This window comes from Symphalangus syndactylus, chromosome 14 (genome assembly GCF_028878055.3).
Source record: "Symphalangus syndactylus isolate Jambi chromosome 14, NHGRI_mSymSyn1-v2.1_pri, whole genome shotgun sequence".
Taxonomy (NCBI): Eukaryota; Metazoa; Chordata; class Mammalia; order Primates; family Hylobatidae; genus Symphalangus; species Symphalangus syndactylus.
Window position 1 is genome coordinate 70,861,811 of NC_072436.2, and position 14,994 is coordinate 70,876,804.

A 14,994-nucleotide genomic window follows, 5' to 3' on the forward strand; every position below is an offset into this window, starting at 1 on the left:
TCAGAGAAAGAGGGGATGTTTCACATGGAGAAAAGAACGCTCAGTCTAAATAATGCTATTTCACCTGTTTATTATATTTTACTTTTTATTTATTTATTTATTTTTGAGACTGAGTCTCACTCTGTCACCCAGGCTGGAGTTCACTGGCATAATCTCGGCTCAGTGCAACCTCCGCCTCCTGGGTTCAAGCAATTCTTCTGTCTCGGCCTCCCGAGTAGCTGGGACTACAGGTGCATGCCACCACGCCAGGCTAATTTTTGTGTTTTTAGTAGAGACATGGTTTCACCATGTTGGTCAGGCTGGTCTCGAATTCCTGACCTCAGGTAATCCACCCACCTTGGCCTCCCAAAGTGCTGGGATTACAGGTGTGAGCCACCGAGCCCAGCCTCACCTGTTTAGAAAGTGGAAAAATAGACTAGACTTGCTAATTTTGCTCTGGAGAGGACAATCTAGAAAATCAGGAGGTGGAAGATTCCAGATAGGTAAGGAAGAACTGTCTAACGGGTGAGGGCTGTCTGTAGATTGGCTGAGGGCCTAAGGAAGTGGCATTATTCTAAGAAAACAGCTTGTCGGCCGGGTGTGGTGGCTCACGCTTGTAGTACCAGCACTTTGGGAGGCCAAGGCAGGTGGATCACGAGGTCAAGAGATTGAGACCATCCTGGCCAAGATGGTGAAACCCCGTTTCTACTAAAAATACAAAAATTAGCTGGGTGTGGTGGTGCATGCCTGTAGTCCCAGCTACTCGGGAGGCTGAGGCAGGAGAATCACTTGAACCCAGGAGGTGGAGGTTGCAGTGAGCCAAGATTGCGCCACTGCACTTCAGCCTGGTGACAGAGCAAGACTCTGTCTCAAAAGAAAAAAAGGAAGGAAGGAAGGAAGGGGAAAAGAGAGAGACAGACAAAAAAAGAAAGGAAGGAAGGAAAGAAAAGAAAGAAAAAGAAAGAGAAAGGAAGGAAGGAGAGAGAGAGAAGGAAGGAAGGAGAAAGAGGAAGGAAGGAGAGAGAAAGAAAAAGGAAAGAAAGAAAGAAAAGAAAGAAGGAAGGAAAGAAAAAAAGAAAGGAAGAAAGAAAGAAAAAGGAAGAAAGAAAGAAAGAAAGAGAAAGAAAGAAAAAAGAAAGAAAGCTTGTCAAAAGGCTGTACTGGGGATTCAGATATGGGCTGCCTGGTTGCTCTAGATCAGTGTTACTCAAAGGACCTTTTTTTCCTTATGCTTTTTTCCTCCTGTGTGTTGACTTAGAAAAAATGTATTTTCCTCCCAGTCTGTCATGTTACTTTTGTGTGTATACAAATTGAGATAAAATTTACCCTTTTAAAGCATATGGTTAGTGATTTTTAGTATATTCACAAGGTTGTGCAACCATCACCACTATCTAATTTTAGAACACTTTTTTCTTACCCCCTGAAGGAAACTTCCAGCCTGTTAGCAGTCTTTCCTTATTCCCCCTCTCCACAGCCCCTGATAACCACTCATCTTTTTACTGCATATTCTAGATATTTCATATAAATTGACTCATACAATCTTTGACCTCTTGTGTCTGTTTTCACTTAGCATATTGTTTTTAAGTTTCATCCTTAAAAACATGTACTTGATACATGTCATAGCATGTATCAATACTTCATTCCATTGTGTGGCTTGTGATATTCTGTTGTATGAATGTACCACATTTTATTTATTCATTTATCAGTTGATGGAATTTGGGTTATTTTCACATTTTGGCTATTGTGAATAATGTTGCTGTGAACATTTGTGTAGAAATTTCTGTGTGCGTATAATATTTTCACATCTCTTGGGTGAAATTGCTAGGTCATATGATAACTTGACTTTTTGAGGAACTGTCAGACTGTTTTGGTAGCTGCATCATTTTATATTTCTACTAGTAATATACAAGGATTCCAATTTTCACCTCCTTGCCAATATTTTTTATTATTTGTTTTTTATTATAGCCATCTTAGTGGGTGTGAAATGGTATTTCACTGTGATTTTTTATTTACATTTCCCTAATGATTGATGATGTTGATCATCTTTTCATATGCTTTCGGCCATTTGTATATGCTCTTTGGAAAAATATCTATTCAGATCCTTTGCTAATTTTTACATTGGGTTGTCTTTTTTGTTGTTGTTGAGTTGTAAGGGTTCTTCACATATTCTGGACACTAAATCCTTATCAGATGTATGATTTGTAAATATTTTCTTCCATTCTATATGTTGTTTTTAGACTTTCTTAATAGTGCCATTTGAAACACAGATTTTTAATTTCAATAAAGTGCAATTTATCGCTTTTTGCTTGATTGCTTGAGCTTTAAGTGTCATATCTAAGAACCTATTGCCTCATCTAAAGTCACAAAGATTTGCGCATATGTTTTCTTTGAGGAATTTTTAGTTCTTTGACCCATTTTGAGTTAATGTTTGTATATGGTGTGAGGTAGGGATCCAAATAATTCCCACTTGTCCCAGCACTACTTTTAAAAAAGACCATTCTTCACCCATTGAATTGTCTTGGCACCCTTGTCAAAAATCAGTTGAGTATAAATGTACCGATGCCACTCAAAGGATCTTGTGCCATAATATAAATCAATGAACTGCTTCCCTCACAGGTAAGATCTTGCTGGGGGGAGAAAAAAGAGCTTAGTGATTTGATTGATTTATGTCATGGAGCAAGCTCCTCATTTCCTTACCTTCTGGTAATAGTTTATTAACCAGCAGATGTTTGTGGACCACATTTTGAATAGCACTGCTCTATATCCTTGCTTCTTTAAGGGTTATTGACCAGAAAGATAGTTACACACCTATTAGAAACTTAGAATCTTAGGCCTATCCTAGGGCTACTGGATTAGAATCTGCTTTTTAACGGGATCCCCACATAATTCATACAGATATTAAAGTTTGAGCAGCACTATTCTAGAATCAGACTCTAGGTGACTTTAAGGGTCTGTTTAGTAAGTACAAGATTAATTAATAAGACTTAGGGAAGGGGCCAGGCGCAGTGGCTCATGCCTATAAGCTCAGCACCAAGGAATAGTAAAGCAGAAGACATTTATAATGCAGTCTTGGTGGCCAGGCATGGTGGCTCACACCTGTAATCCCAGCACTTTGGGAGGCTGAGGTGAGCAGATCACTTGAGGTCAGGAGTTCGAGACCAGCCTTGCTAACATGGCAAAACCCCGTCTCTACTAAAAATATAAAAATTAGCCCAATGTGGTGATGCATACCTGTAATCCCAGCTACTTGGGAGTCTGAGGCATGAGAATTGCTTGTACCCAGGAGGTGGAGGTTGCTGTGAGCTGAGATCACACCACCGCACTCCAGCCTGGGTGACAGAGTGAGACTTTGTCTTAACAACAACAACAACAACAACAACAAAAGACTTGGGAAAGGTAGAATAAATATGGGTATAGGGAAGAGAAAAATAACTGGAACTTCTTATATAGCAGAAGTCCAAAAAGGTCTCCAATAGACTCCAAGGCCAGCCTAGATCTCAAAATGCTTTTTGTTTTACTATTGCACTGGACTTGATAGTTTTTGTTTGCCAGTAAATAACTCCTCTTGAAAGAATTATAAATGAAATTTAGGATTATAGAGAGAAAAGGGGAGAGGGAATAGTAAAGCAGAAGACATTTATAATGCAATCTTGGTGGCTGGGCACAATGGCTCACATCTGTAATCCCAGCACTTTGGGAGGCTGAGGTGAGTGGATCACCTGAGGTCAAGAGTTCGAGACCAGCCTGGCCAACATGGCAAAACCATGTGTCTACTAAAAATACAAAAATTAGCCAGGAGTGGTGACATGCGCCTGTAATCCCAGCTAATCAGGGTGCTGAGGCAGGAGAATCACTTGAACCTGGGAGGCGGAGGTTGCAGTGAGCTGAGATTGTACCACCGCACTCTAGCCTGGGTGACAGAGCAAGACTCCATCTCAAAAAAAAAAAAAAAAATGCAATCTTGAGAGAAATAAACTAATTCTAGGCCTTAGAACTGCTTTCTTTCATCTTTAAGAAGAAGCTGAAATTTGCTTAAGAGGTTCTGTGGAACCATAGTGTGATCCCAGAAGTAGACAGCAATAGTGCTGAGTCATAAAGTCAGAAAAAGTAGAATGTTTGAAAGGAGGGTCAAAGCAGGTAAAGATGCTTCTTTGGAAACTTACTATCTGCAAATGCAAGCAGTAAGCAAATTTCCATCATCATGGATTTGCACATATCATACTGAAGTTCCAAGGAAGGGTAGCCTGAGCTAATGACATATAGTTATATACAATGTTCATTTTTACTGTTTTGAAGTGAGTGACATGTTACTGATATGCAGTTTAGAATGCTGTATTTGTTTTCTTGAACATAAATATAAAGGTTTTCTTGGATATACTTAGAAATTGAGTCCTCCTTTTTTTTTCATAAGGCCTTAATTAAGATTCTTTACTAGGAATTCTTCTGTCACAGGAATTTTGAGGCTAGGGATAGTATACCATGCTGCGCTTCAAGCACCATTAGTTAAGGCGCCAGATAAACTTGGGATTCGTGATAATCTATAGGACCTGGGTTGAAGGCTTGGTTTTCAAAACTGGTAGCTTTTGCATGTATGTATGAAAAACGTTTTTCACTGCTTCAAGCAGTTAAATATGAAAATGAATAAGGTAACTACAAACCATTTAAAAATATCTATTTAATAAAGCAGGTCTTCTAACAGTTTTTCAATACTTTATTAATGTTGTTTAATGATAGTTTAAAATTAAAGCTTAAAATAACATAAACTCTTTAAACTTATCACTGCTTAAATCATGTAGTAGTAATCTTATCTATGGTTTAACTAAACATTCCCCACTTCCCTGAAAATCACATTTTGACTAATACTCATCATAATTCTGGTACTCCAAATAATAGTTGTAGGCAAGGGCAGCAAAGCATCTTTCCCTCATCCTGCCTTTTTCTGAGTAAGCAGGTTGTAGCTGAGGTATTCCCTATGTGGTTCCATTCTATACCTCTACATCCATTTCTGTGCTGTAAGCCTGGATCTGGTCTTCTAACCAAAATCAGAGGAAAGCTTGGCACTCTCTGGCCTGTTGCTGCTGAGAACAGGGCAGGAGCTACAGTCAGTGTACCTTAAATGTGAGTCAGTCTCAACTCGTGTTAAGATTTTCTCTTGACCTTTTCTATGTTTCACAGCCATTCAAACAGATCTTCTCCATCAGAGTTATAAACTAGTGAGGTTTTACTCTAAAATCTGAGATGTTGCTGTATCATCAGGTCATTAAAGCCAAATGCCATTGTCTTTCTCCAAAGAGGGGGTCTTTTCTGCTTGGACATATCTCAGGATCTCTGCAGAAGAGAAAATGAACAGCAATTCAGACTTGAACTGTTTAGCAAACATCTTGGCAAACTGCAAGGTGCCATCTGCAGATGTTGATTATCCAGTTTTGGTCCTTTAATGCCTCTTTACCTCCTATTGGCTTGTGTTAGTCCATCTGTATTACTGTAACAAAGCACCTGAGACTTGGGCAGTTTATAAAGAAGAGAAATTTATTTTCTTATTGTACTAGAGGGTAAGAAGTCCAAAATCATCAAGGTGCTGACAGGTTCAGTGTCTGGTAAGAGCCTGGTCTCTGCTTTCAAGATGGCGCCTTGAGCGCTGCTTTCTCTGGAGGGGATGCTTTGTCTTTACATGGTGGAAGGCAGAAGGACAAATGAGCCTAGCTAGTTCCCTCTAGCCCTTTTATAAAGTTGCTTATCCCATTCATGAGGGCTCTGCCCTCATGACTTAATCACTTCCTAAAGGCCCCACCTCTTAATACTATTGCATTGGGGATTTAAGTTTTAACATGAATTTTGGAGGGGACACAAACCTTCAAACCAAAGCATGGTTCTACCAATATTTTTTTGCTTTTTTCCAGATGTTTTATTATTCCTCTTAGGATGAGACCAACTCAGAGGCAACATTGCTGATTCTTTTTCAAATAGTTAAATGTAGGGACATGAGTCTTTCATTCATCTTTGAATATTCGGAGGATATGATCCTTATTTTGGTTTCAAAGAACTTCTCTCCAGTTCTTCCTACTTTCAGGAATGTGTAAATGGAAATGAGTTTTCTAGATGGGTTGATGATGAGATGGAAAAGCAGAGGGAAGGATAGGCCACTAAAATGTGAGTCCCAAAATCATTTTCTCTTCGGGAAAAACTTGAATTATAGAGACTGTGTGTCAGCTTCATCATCTCCCTTATCTATTATCCAAAGCAGATGCTGTAAGTCTTATGTCTCATCCAACTTCTTTGTCATTCCTATACATTTAGGAAATGACCTTATTCTCTACCAAAAATAAAACAATAGGTCCGAACTCACTTGAGTTCTCTTTTTCTTCCACCTTAAACCAGCATGCACAGCCATCCTTGCCTCCTTTGTGCTTGCCAGGGAAAAAAAAAAAAAAAAAAAAGTTACCCTAAGACCAGTCCCTTGAACAGTACTCTTTTTTTTTTTTAATTTTTTTATTTTATTATTATTATACTCTAAGTTTTAGGGTACATGTGCACAATGTGCAGGTTTATTACATATGTATACATGTGCCATGTTGGTGTGCTGCACCCATTAACTCATCATTTAGCATTAGGTATATCTCCTAATGCTATCCCTCCCCCCTCCCCCCACCCCACAACAGTCCCGGGAGTGTGATGTTCCCCTTCCTGTGTCCATGTGTTCTCATTGTTCAATTCCCACCTGTGAGTGAGAACATGCGGTGTTTAGTTTTTTGTCCTTGCGATAGTTTGCTGAGAATGATGGTTTCCAGTTTCATCCATGTCCCTACAAAGGACATGAACTCATCATTTTTTATGGCTGCATAGTATTCCATGGTGTATATGTGCCACATTTTCTTAATCCAGTCTATCGTTGTTGGACATTTGGGTTGGTTCCAAGTCTTTGCTATTGTGAATAGTGCCGCAATAAACATACGTGTGCATGTGTCTTTATAGCAGCATGATTTATAATCCTTTGGGTATATACCCAGTAATGGGATGGCTGGATCAAATGGTATTTCTGGTTCTAGATCCCTGAGGAATTGCCACACTGACTTCCACAATGGTTGAACTAGTTTACAGTCCCACCAACAGTGTAAAAGTGTTCCTATTTCTCCAGCACCTGTTGTTTCCTGACTTTTTAATGATGGCCATTCTAACTGGTGTGAGATGGTATCTCATTGTGGTTTTGATTTGCATTTCTCTTATGGCCAGTGATGATGAGCATTTTTTCATGTGTTTTTTGGCTGCATAAATGTCTTCTTTTGAGAAGTGTCTGTTCATATCCTTCACCCACTTTTTGATGGGGTTGTTTGTTTTTTTCTTGTAAATTTGTTTGAGTTCATTGTAGATTCTGGATATTAGCCCTTTGTCAGATGAATAGGTTGCAAAAATTTTCTCCCATTCTGTAGGTTGCCTGTTCACTCTGATGGTAGTTGCTTTTGCTGTGCAGAAGCTCTTTAGTTTAATTAGATCCCATTGTCAATTTTGGCTTTTGTTGCCATTGCTTTTGGTGTTTTAGACATGAAGTCCTTGCCCACGCCTATGTCCTGAATGGTATTGCCTAGGTTTTCTTCTAGGGTTTTTATGGTTTTAGGTCTAACATGTAAGTCTTTAATCCATCTTGAATTAATTTTTGTATAAGGTGTAAGGAAGGGATCCAGTTTCAGCTTTCTACATATGGCTAGCCAGTTTTCCCAGCACCATTTATTAAATAGGGAATCCTTTCCCCATTGCTTGTTTTTGTCAGGTTTGTCAAAGATCAGATGGTTGTAGATATGCGGCATTATTTCTGAGGGCTCTGTTCTGTTCCATTGATCTATATCTCTGTTTTGGTACCAGTACCATGCTGTTTTGGTTACTGTAGCATTGTAGTATAGTTTGAAGTCAGGTAGTGTGATGCCTCTGGCTTGAACAGTACTCTTAATCCCACCCTTCTACTTATAGGACTTTTTCTGTCAATTATCATCATCCTCTCCTGTATCTTAAAGCTCTCTTCTCTTGGCTCCTTCCTCTTTCTGGTGCTCAGGTTTCTCCCATTCTAAACACCCTTTCCCCTCAATGCTGCTGCCTTAGGCACAAATGTTCTGCAAGAGTAGTCTGTAGACCCTGGCCCTATTTGCTCAACTCCCATTCATTGCAAGTCCAGTTTCATTCTCACCACCATCCCATCCGTTCTCTGAAACTACTCTCACGTAAGTCTCCAGTGACTTCCATCTGCCAATTCCAAAGCCTTTCTACTTTTGTCTGAACTTTTGTTGCAGCTACCATTTCTGAGGCAATAGTCATTCACAATCCATCACTCAGAGGAAGACTCTAATGAGTTTTAACTTTGATGCCCAGGGTTCAGGTGTGTTCATTTCATACCATGGGGTTTTCTCTTGTTTTGTTATGAAATTTGGTTTTCACTGTAAACAGCTGAATCTAATTAGAGTGGTGGTAGTTTCTGTTCTCATGGTCCAAACTGCTAAGTTTGTATGGTGATTCTCAGGGGACCACATGTTTTCCTTCCCCCTGACCTTTTTGAAACAAAAGTAGGACAATTTATTAAAACTAGTTTAAAAAATAAAACCTTACCTTGCATTTGTGCAAAAATCATGTCACCCAGCTTGCCTTCTTTTAATTTCCTCAACTTACTTCTTAATTACCTTGGTTTTGAATATCATCATTACAAAGAGCTGCCTCTCTGGAGATGCTGAAAGGACTATACCAAAATGTGAGGCCACTTCCAGTTCCTAGATGGGTCCTGACACATAGGAGGTGCTCAACAAATGTTGGTTGGATGAATGAATTCATCCAAGCAGCCCTAAGAGATCACATGCAGTTCCAACTGAAGAGCTGGAAACATGCCCATCTTATATCCCAGTTGGTTGGCTTGAAAGGCCTAATTATGAGCAAAATGCTTAGGTCTGGTTGCTACTGTAGTCCCTTCAAGACTTTGTAAATAGCTTTTTTTTTTTGGTAGATTTCCCAAAGGGAGAAAACAGTACTAACTATTTAAAAGTCAAGTTGAATTCATTTTTGCCCCTACAACCAGGAAAAACATCAATTTTGTTTTTCTTAATTAGAAGTTCACATATTTAAGTAGTTCATACGGTCTCTCTACTCTTTACTCCCTGCAGTGTTTCTGGAGAGGGGAGTCTTTGCTTCTAGTTTACGTGGAGCATTGATGCAGTAAGCAAGTAGGCACTCTGTGCATTCGACTCTAGAATTTAGGTTCTGGAGTGTGCTCTGGTTTAGTAGGGTTATGGAATTGCTATTGAAGATCTAGCTGTGAATCTCAGGGACCATTGGAAACCTGTTCTTGACCCCGCTCCTTAGTCTTCTCTGTCAACACTGTATCATCTCTGTATTTAAATTATCTGTGCTAATGGAACTGACTGGCTAATTCTGTCCTATTGGCATCTGAAACTAACAATATATTTCTCATCTCTTGTTCACAGAGGGACCTGTCAGGGCACAAGAATATTGTGGGTTACATTGATTCTAGTATCAACAACGTGAGTAGCGGTGATGTATGGGAAGTGCTCATTCTGATGGACTTTTGTAGAGGTATGTATATGAACCATTCCCTTAAGCTGTCATTTCTCTAGCATTTTGATTGTCAAGGTTAGGGGGGTCATTTCACTTAATGTGCACTGCACTCTATGGTGTGTTCTGGTTTGACAGATGAGAAAACTAAAAGATACAATCTGCTGTCAACTCTTAGTTATTCTTATAATGGTACAAACAATTGAAAGTGTAGACAATATAAAACTCCATTTTTGTTAGGTTTAGGAAGGTTTGGTGTTTGTATATAAATGAGGATGTAAAGGAATGAGAATGAATATGTTCTTTGTGATGCTTTATAACAAGTGATGAAGGCACATAATAAAGACTCAACTCCAGAAGGACGAAAGAAACAGTGCAGCTTCCCCAACTCCCTCACTTGTGTGTTCTCTTTCCCACTCACGCCATCATTCATGTGTTACGGGGTAAAAGAATCCTTTTTGTCTAATGGAAGTGACCCTCCTGTCCCTGCACTAAAGCTATAATTCCTAGTAAGGTGAGGCTATATTCAAATGATGCAGCTGTTAACAGTGGAGTAAAGTCATTGAAATCTTCAAGTTTCAAAAAAACATTTATCTTGGGAAATTCAGACTGTAGCATGAATTTTTTCAGAGTTAATTGCATTTTATATAACCATTTGGAGGTTTGGCTTAGGTCAGTGCCTTACTGTTTGGTGCTGTGTTTTGTAATCACCCTTAGTTCCATTAACATTTTCCTTACGCTTAAGATACTATCCATAGGCCAGGCGCGGTGGCTCACGCCTGTAATCCCAGCACTTTGGGAGGCCAAGGCGGGTGGATCATGAGGTCAAGAGATCGAGACCATCCTGGTTAACATGGTAAAACCCTATTTCTACTAAAAATACAAAAATTAGCTGGGCATGGTGGTGTGCACCTGTAGTCCCAGCTACTTGGGAGGCTGAGGCAGGAGAATCACTTGAAGCCAGGAGGTGGAGGTTGCAGTGAGCTGAGATCACGCCACTACACTCTAGCCTGGCAACAGAGTGAGACTCTGTCTCAAAAAAAAAGAAGATACTATCCATAAATTAAATATGTTGCTAATCCCAAAAATGTGATGTTAACCAGTAATTTCAGCCCTTACTGTATTATTTACCTGATTTTCTAAAGTACTACCAAATTTGAACTTGACTGTTTCCTCCTGCTTATTCCTTTTTGGATACTAAAATGTTTAGAGATCAGACAGTAGGAGCATCCAGGTATCTGGATAATGTTGTAAGTGAGGTCGTCAGTCTTTTGGTCTTGGAGATTAATTGTTGGTGGTACCATTTCTGCAAGCCAAGCAGTAAGCAGTGAAGCCAGAGAGACTAAGCTGTTCTTGAAGTTCAGACTATAAAACCATCTTCTTCCTGCTCCCTGGACCTATTGTGCCATCTGATTCTTACTAAAAGATATGGCAAGTTGAGGCTGTGGCCATGTCTCATACACAACGGACAGAATATAACCAGGCAACTACAGCAGGACCATATTGTCAGTTCTACTAATCTCGAAGACATAATGAGGGCAGCTCACATCTGGGGTGCTTTATAAAATAAAGAAACTATTTTTGATGCATTAGAGGAGACACTGAATTATCAGGAAACAAATCCTAAGCTGGGAGTCAAGACAACTAGGTTTTAATCCTGGCTCAGTCAGTGGTCAGCTCTGTTACCTTAGTCCAGACCGCTTCTCTTTGGACAGCCGTTCATTCTCTTAGACTAAATGACAAGTCTGAACGTTTATAACCTCTCCTTTGCCCTGTACGTACTCCCTCAGGTGGCCAGGTGGTAAACCTGATGAACCAGCGCCTGCAAACAGGCTTTACAGAGAATGAAGTGCTCCAGATATTTTGTGATACCTGTGAAGCTGTTGCCCGCCTGCATCAGTGCAAAACTCCTATTATCCACCGGGACCTGAAGGTACAGACCACACTCTTTCATTACGGGCATTCTTACTCAATATTTTCTGTCTGCCCCAGGGATGGAGTAGATACTGTGGGGATATGAGAGAAATTTAAGATATGGTCCCTGTTTTTATGTTTATATTCTGCCTGAGGAGAGAAAATAACAAAGGAAAAAATATAGTACAGGTATAAGTTTCATTACTTAAGTAGCCTCCAGAAATTCTTTATAATTATCAAATGCCTGAGCCTGTGTTGTTTTTGTTTTTCCTGATATACTCCCCCTACTTTTTCAGGATTGTGAAAAATAATACTTTTAATTTAAATACTTAGTAAACAATGATGCTTGGTTTTTAAAGTCTTATTTCATATTTTGCAAAATCAACTAATTGATTTTTTTAATTGTCCTAATTGCCATCACCAGGCACCGTGCCTTTCATTTTGTAGTCACTTGACAGTGTTTGTTGAATGGAATTGTCACCTTGTTAGGGTTCAACTTAGCATGTATCGGGCACCAATTATGTGCCATGTACTCTACTACATTTTATGTACAGTGTCTCTTCACGGGGAGACATTCTTTGTTACATTTTATAGTTGAGGAAACTAAGGAGCAGAGAGGTTATGTGACTTGTTTAAGGTCATATAACTAGGAAGGACAGTGCCAGAATTTGAATCCAGACCTTCAGATTCTAAATTACAGTTTCTTTTCATTCTACCTGTGTTTCAGGAAACATGCTTCATAGCTAATAACTTGAATCAGCATCCCCTAGCATGCTTGTTAAATGCAGGCCGGTAGGTTCCACACTGAATCTCTTGGGCCAAAATTTTGGTAATGACATCAGGGAAGCCCAAGAAGCCATATCTTAATAAGAACACTGGGTGGTTTTTGTATACTCTAAAGGTTTTGGGATAAAGCAGCATACCTGCATTTCTTTTATTTCTTAACTTTTTTTAAAAAATTGAGACATAATTCACATACTATAAAATTTACTCCTTTTAAGTATATAATTCAGGCCAGGCGTGGTGGCTCATGCCTATAATCCCAGCACTTCGGGAGGCCAAGGCAGGCAGATCACTTGAGATCAGGAGTTCGAGACCAGCCTGGCCAACATGGTGAAACCCCGTCTCTACTAAAAATACAAAACTTTGCCGGACATGGTAGCGCATGCCTATAGTCCCAGGTACTCAGGAGGCGGAGGCATGAGAATCACTTGCATCTGGGAGGCAGGGGTTGCGGTGAGTGGAGATCATGCCACTGCACTCCAGCCTGGGCAACAGAGCGAGACTCTGCCTCAAAAAAAAAAAAAAGTATAAAATTCAGCAGTTTTTAGTATACTACTATCTAATTCCAGAACATTTCATCATCCCCAGAAGAAACCATGTATCCATTAGCAGTCCCTATTCTCTCTCCCCTTTCCCTCTGCCCTGGCAACCCCTAATCTACTTTCTGTCTCTGTATTTTCATGTTCTGAACGTTTCATATAAATGGGATCATAATATATGACCCCTTCTGTCTGACTTTTTCACTTAGCATAATGTTTTCAAGGTTCGTCAATGTTGTAGTATGTATCAGTACTTCATTTTCATAGTTTCATAATATTCTGTTGTATGGATGTACCACATTTTGTTTATCCATTCATTCACTGATGAACATTCGAGTTGTTTTCACTTTTTGGCTATTATGAATAATAACGCTGCAATGAACATTCATGTACCAGTTTTTGTGTGGACATATGTTTTGAATTCTTATAGGTATATACGTAGGGGTAGATTGCTGGGTCATATAGTAGCTCTGTGTTTAACTTTTTGAGGATCCTTCAAACTGTTTTCCAAAGTAGCTACACTATTTTACATCCAGTGGCAATACGTAAAGGTTCCAGTTTCTCCACATCTTTACCAACACTTGTTATTGACCTTTTTTGTGTTAGCCGTCCTAGTGGGTATGAAGTGGTGCATCCTGGCATTTCTATATTAAGGCAGTTGGCTTACAGGAGAATGAGTATATACCTCCCAAAGGCTTAGATAGCTTTCTCTAGTGTACCTCTGCCCACAATCAGCGCTTTTTTTCTGAGTAGAAATAGAGGAATGTGGCCAGGCATGGTGGCTCATGCCTGTAATCCCAGCACTTTGGGAGGCTGAGGCATGTAGATCACCTGTGGTCAGGAGTTTGAGACCAGCCTGGTCAACATGGTGAAACCCCATCTCTACTAAATACAAAAAATTAGCTGGGTGTGGTGGCTAGCACCTGTAATCCCAGCTACTTAGGAGGCTGAGGCAGGAGAATTGCTTGAACCCAGGAGGCGGAGGTTGCAGTGAGCTGAGATTGTGCCACTACACTCCAGCCTGGGTGACAGAGCGAGACTGTCTCAAAAAAAAAAAAGGCGAGGGGGGCGGGGAATGCATGTTGTTGAATATTTATTATAAACTTAGCATAGTACAAGTACATAATTCTGTGGGGATAGGACAAATATAACATTGTTCCTACCCTCAAGATATTCAAAATATTGTTGGTAAGAAGATGTCAATGAAATATTTAGACTTGAAACAGAAATAGATGAAATACAAAACTCTGTAGAAGAAAATGATGAATAGAAGATAATCAAGGGGCTTAATGTATGGCCAGATAGTGAGATCAGGCATTGGTGATTGGAATTTTCTGGAAAAGCAGGATTTTGAAGGCCTGACAGGAAATAAGTGGTCACAGAGAGGATGAAGAACATTCTGGGCAGAGAGCAGAGCCAGAGGGCTGCCTACAGAAGGGAATAGCAAGGTGTGTGGGGATGAGAAGGTAGGTCGGGGCTCCAGTGTTGGGCCAGTTGCAGACCAGGCTAGAGTGACCGCAGGCATTGCTCTGAATATGTATTGACACTATTCCTAGTTGCCTTTAACAATGAGTAAAATTTTTGTTTAAATCCTGTTAGCATGTATTTCAGAACAGGCAGTGGTACCAAAACTTAAGGACCTGACCCCTGGCCTTGCTACCTGCCTTGGAGAAGAGTGTGAGAGGCATAGAAATAGGGGAGAAATGTGTCTGGTAGGCACTGCTCTTATGATCCATGTGACCTTGTGCCTCTCTGTAGCCCCGTTCTGCACCCCTTCCATGTCAAATGGGGTTAGAGTTCATCCTGTGAACTCTGACTCTGCACCACCGTGTGACTGATACTGACGGAATTACAAGTGCTGTGAGAGGTGAGCCTAGGCAGCTTCTTCTGTATTGCCAAATGCAGAGGGCATTTTCCAGTCCCTGTCTTATTCCCCCTGTGGCTTCTGGCTCCTTTGTGACTGTTTCTCCCTTGACCTCTATGACAGTGTCTTCTCCCCAGCTCCTCCTTCCCAGGCTCCTTGGCTTTCTTCTCAAATCACTAGCCTCTCCGAGCCTGAGTTTCGTCATCTGTAAAGTGGAGCTAACAACGCCTGCCCTGTTAGGGTGGTGGTGAGGTTGAATGAGGGAGTGCTTGTCAATCTCTAGGCACATCCCTGGCATGGTAAATGCCTGAAAGGGCTCAGAGGTGAGGACAAGGGAAAGAGGCAGAGGGACACAGAGGATCCTTTTAG

General features: G+C 40.3%; 1 protein-coding gene across 12 annotated transcripts in view; it reads left to right on the plus strand.

Moving 5' to 3' along the window:
- The window catches only part of AAK1 (AP2 associated kinase 1), a 193,431-nt gene that overhangs the window by 97,395 nt on the left and 81,042 nt on the right, over positions 1-14,994 (plus strand). For all 12 annotated transcript variants that reach the window (XM_055243318.2, XM_055243321.2, XM_055243320.2 and 9 more), the window contains exons 4-5: positions 9,438-9,546; positions 11,316-11,458. In XM_055243318.2, the coding sequence (XP_055099293.1) occupies positions 9,438-9,546; positions 11,316-11,458 (252 nt within the window). The remainder of the gene's footprint in view (positions 1-9,437; positions 9,547-11,315; positions 11,459-14,994) is intronic.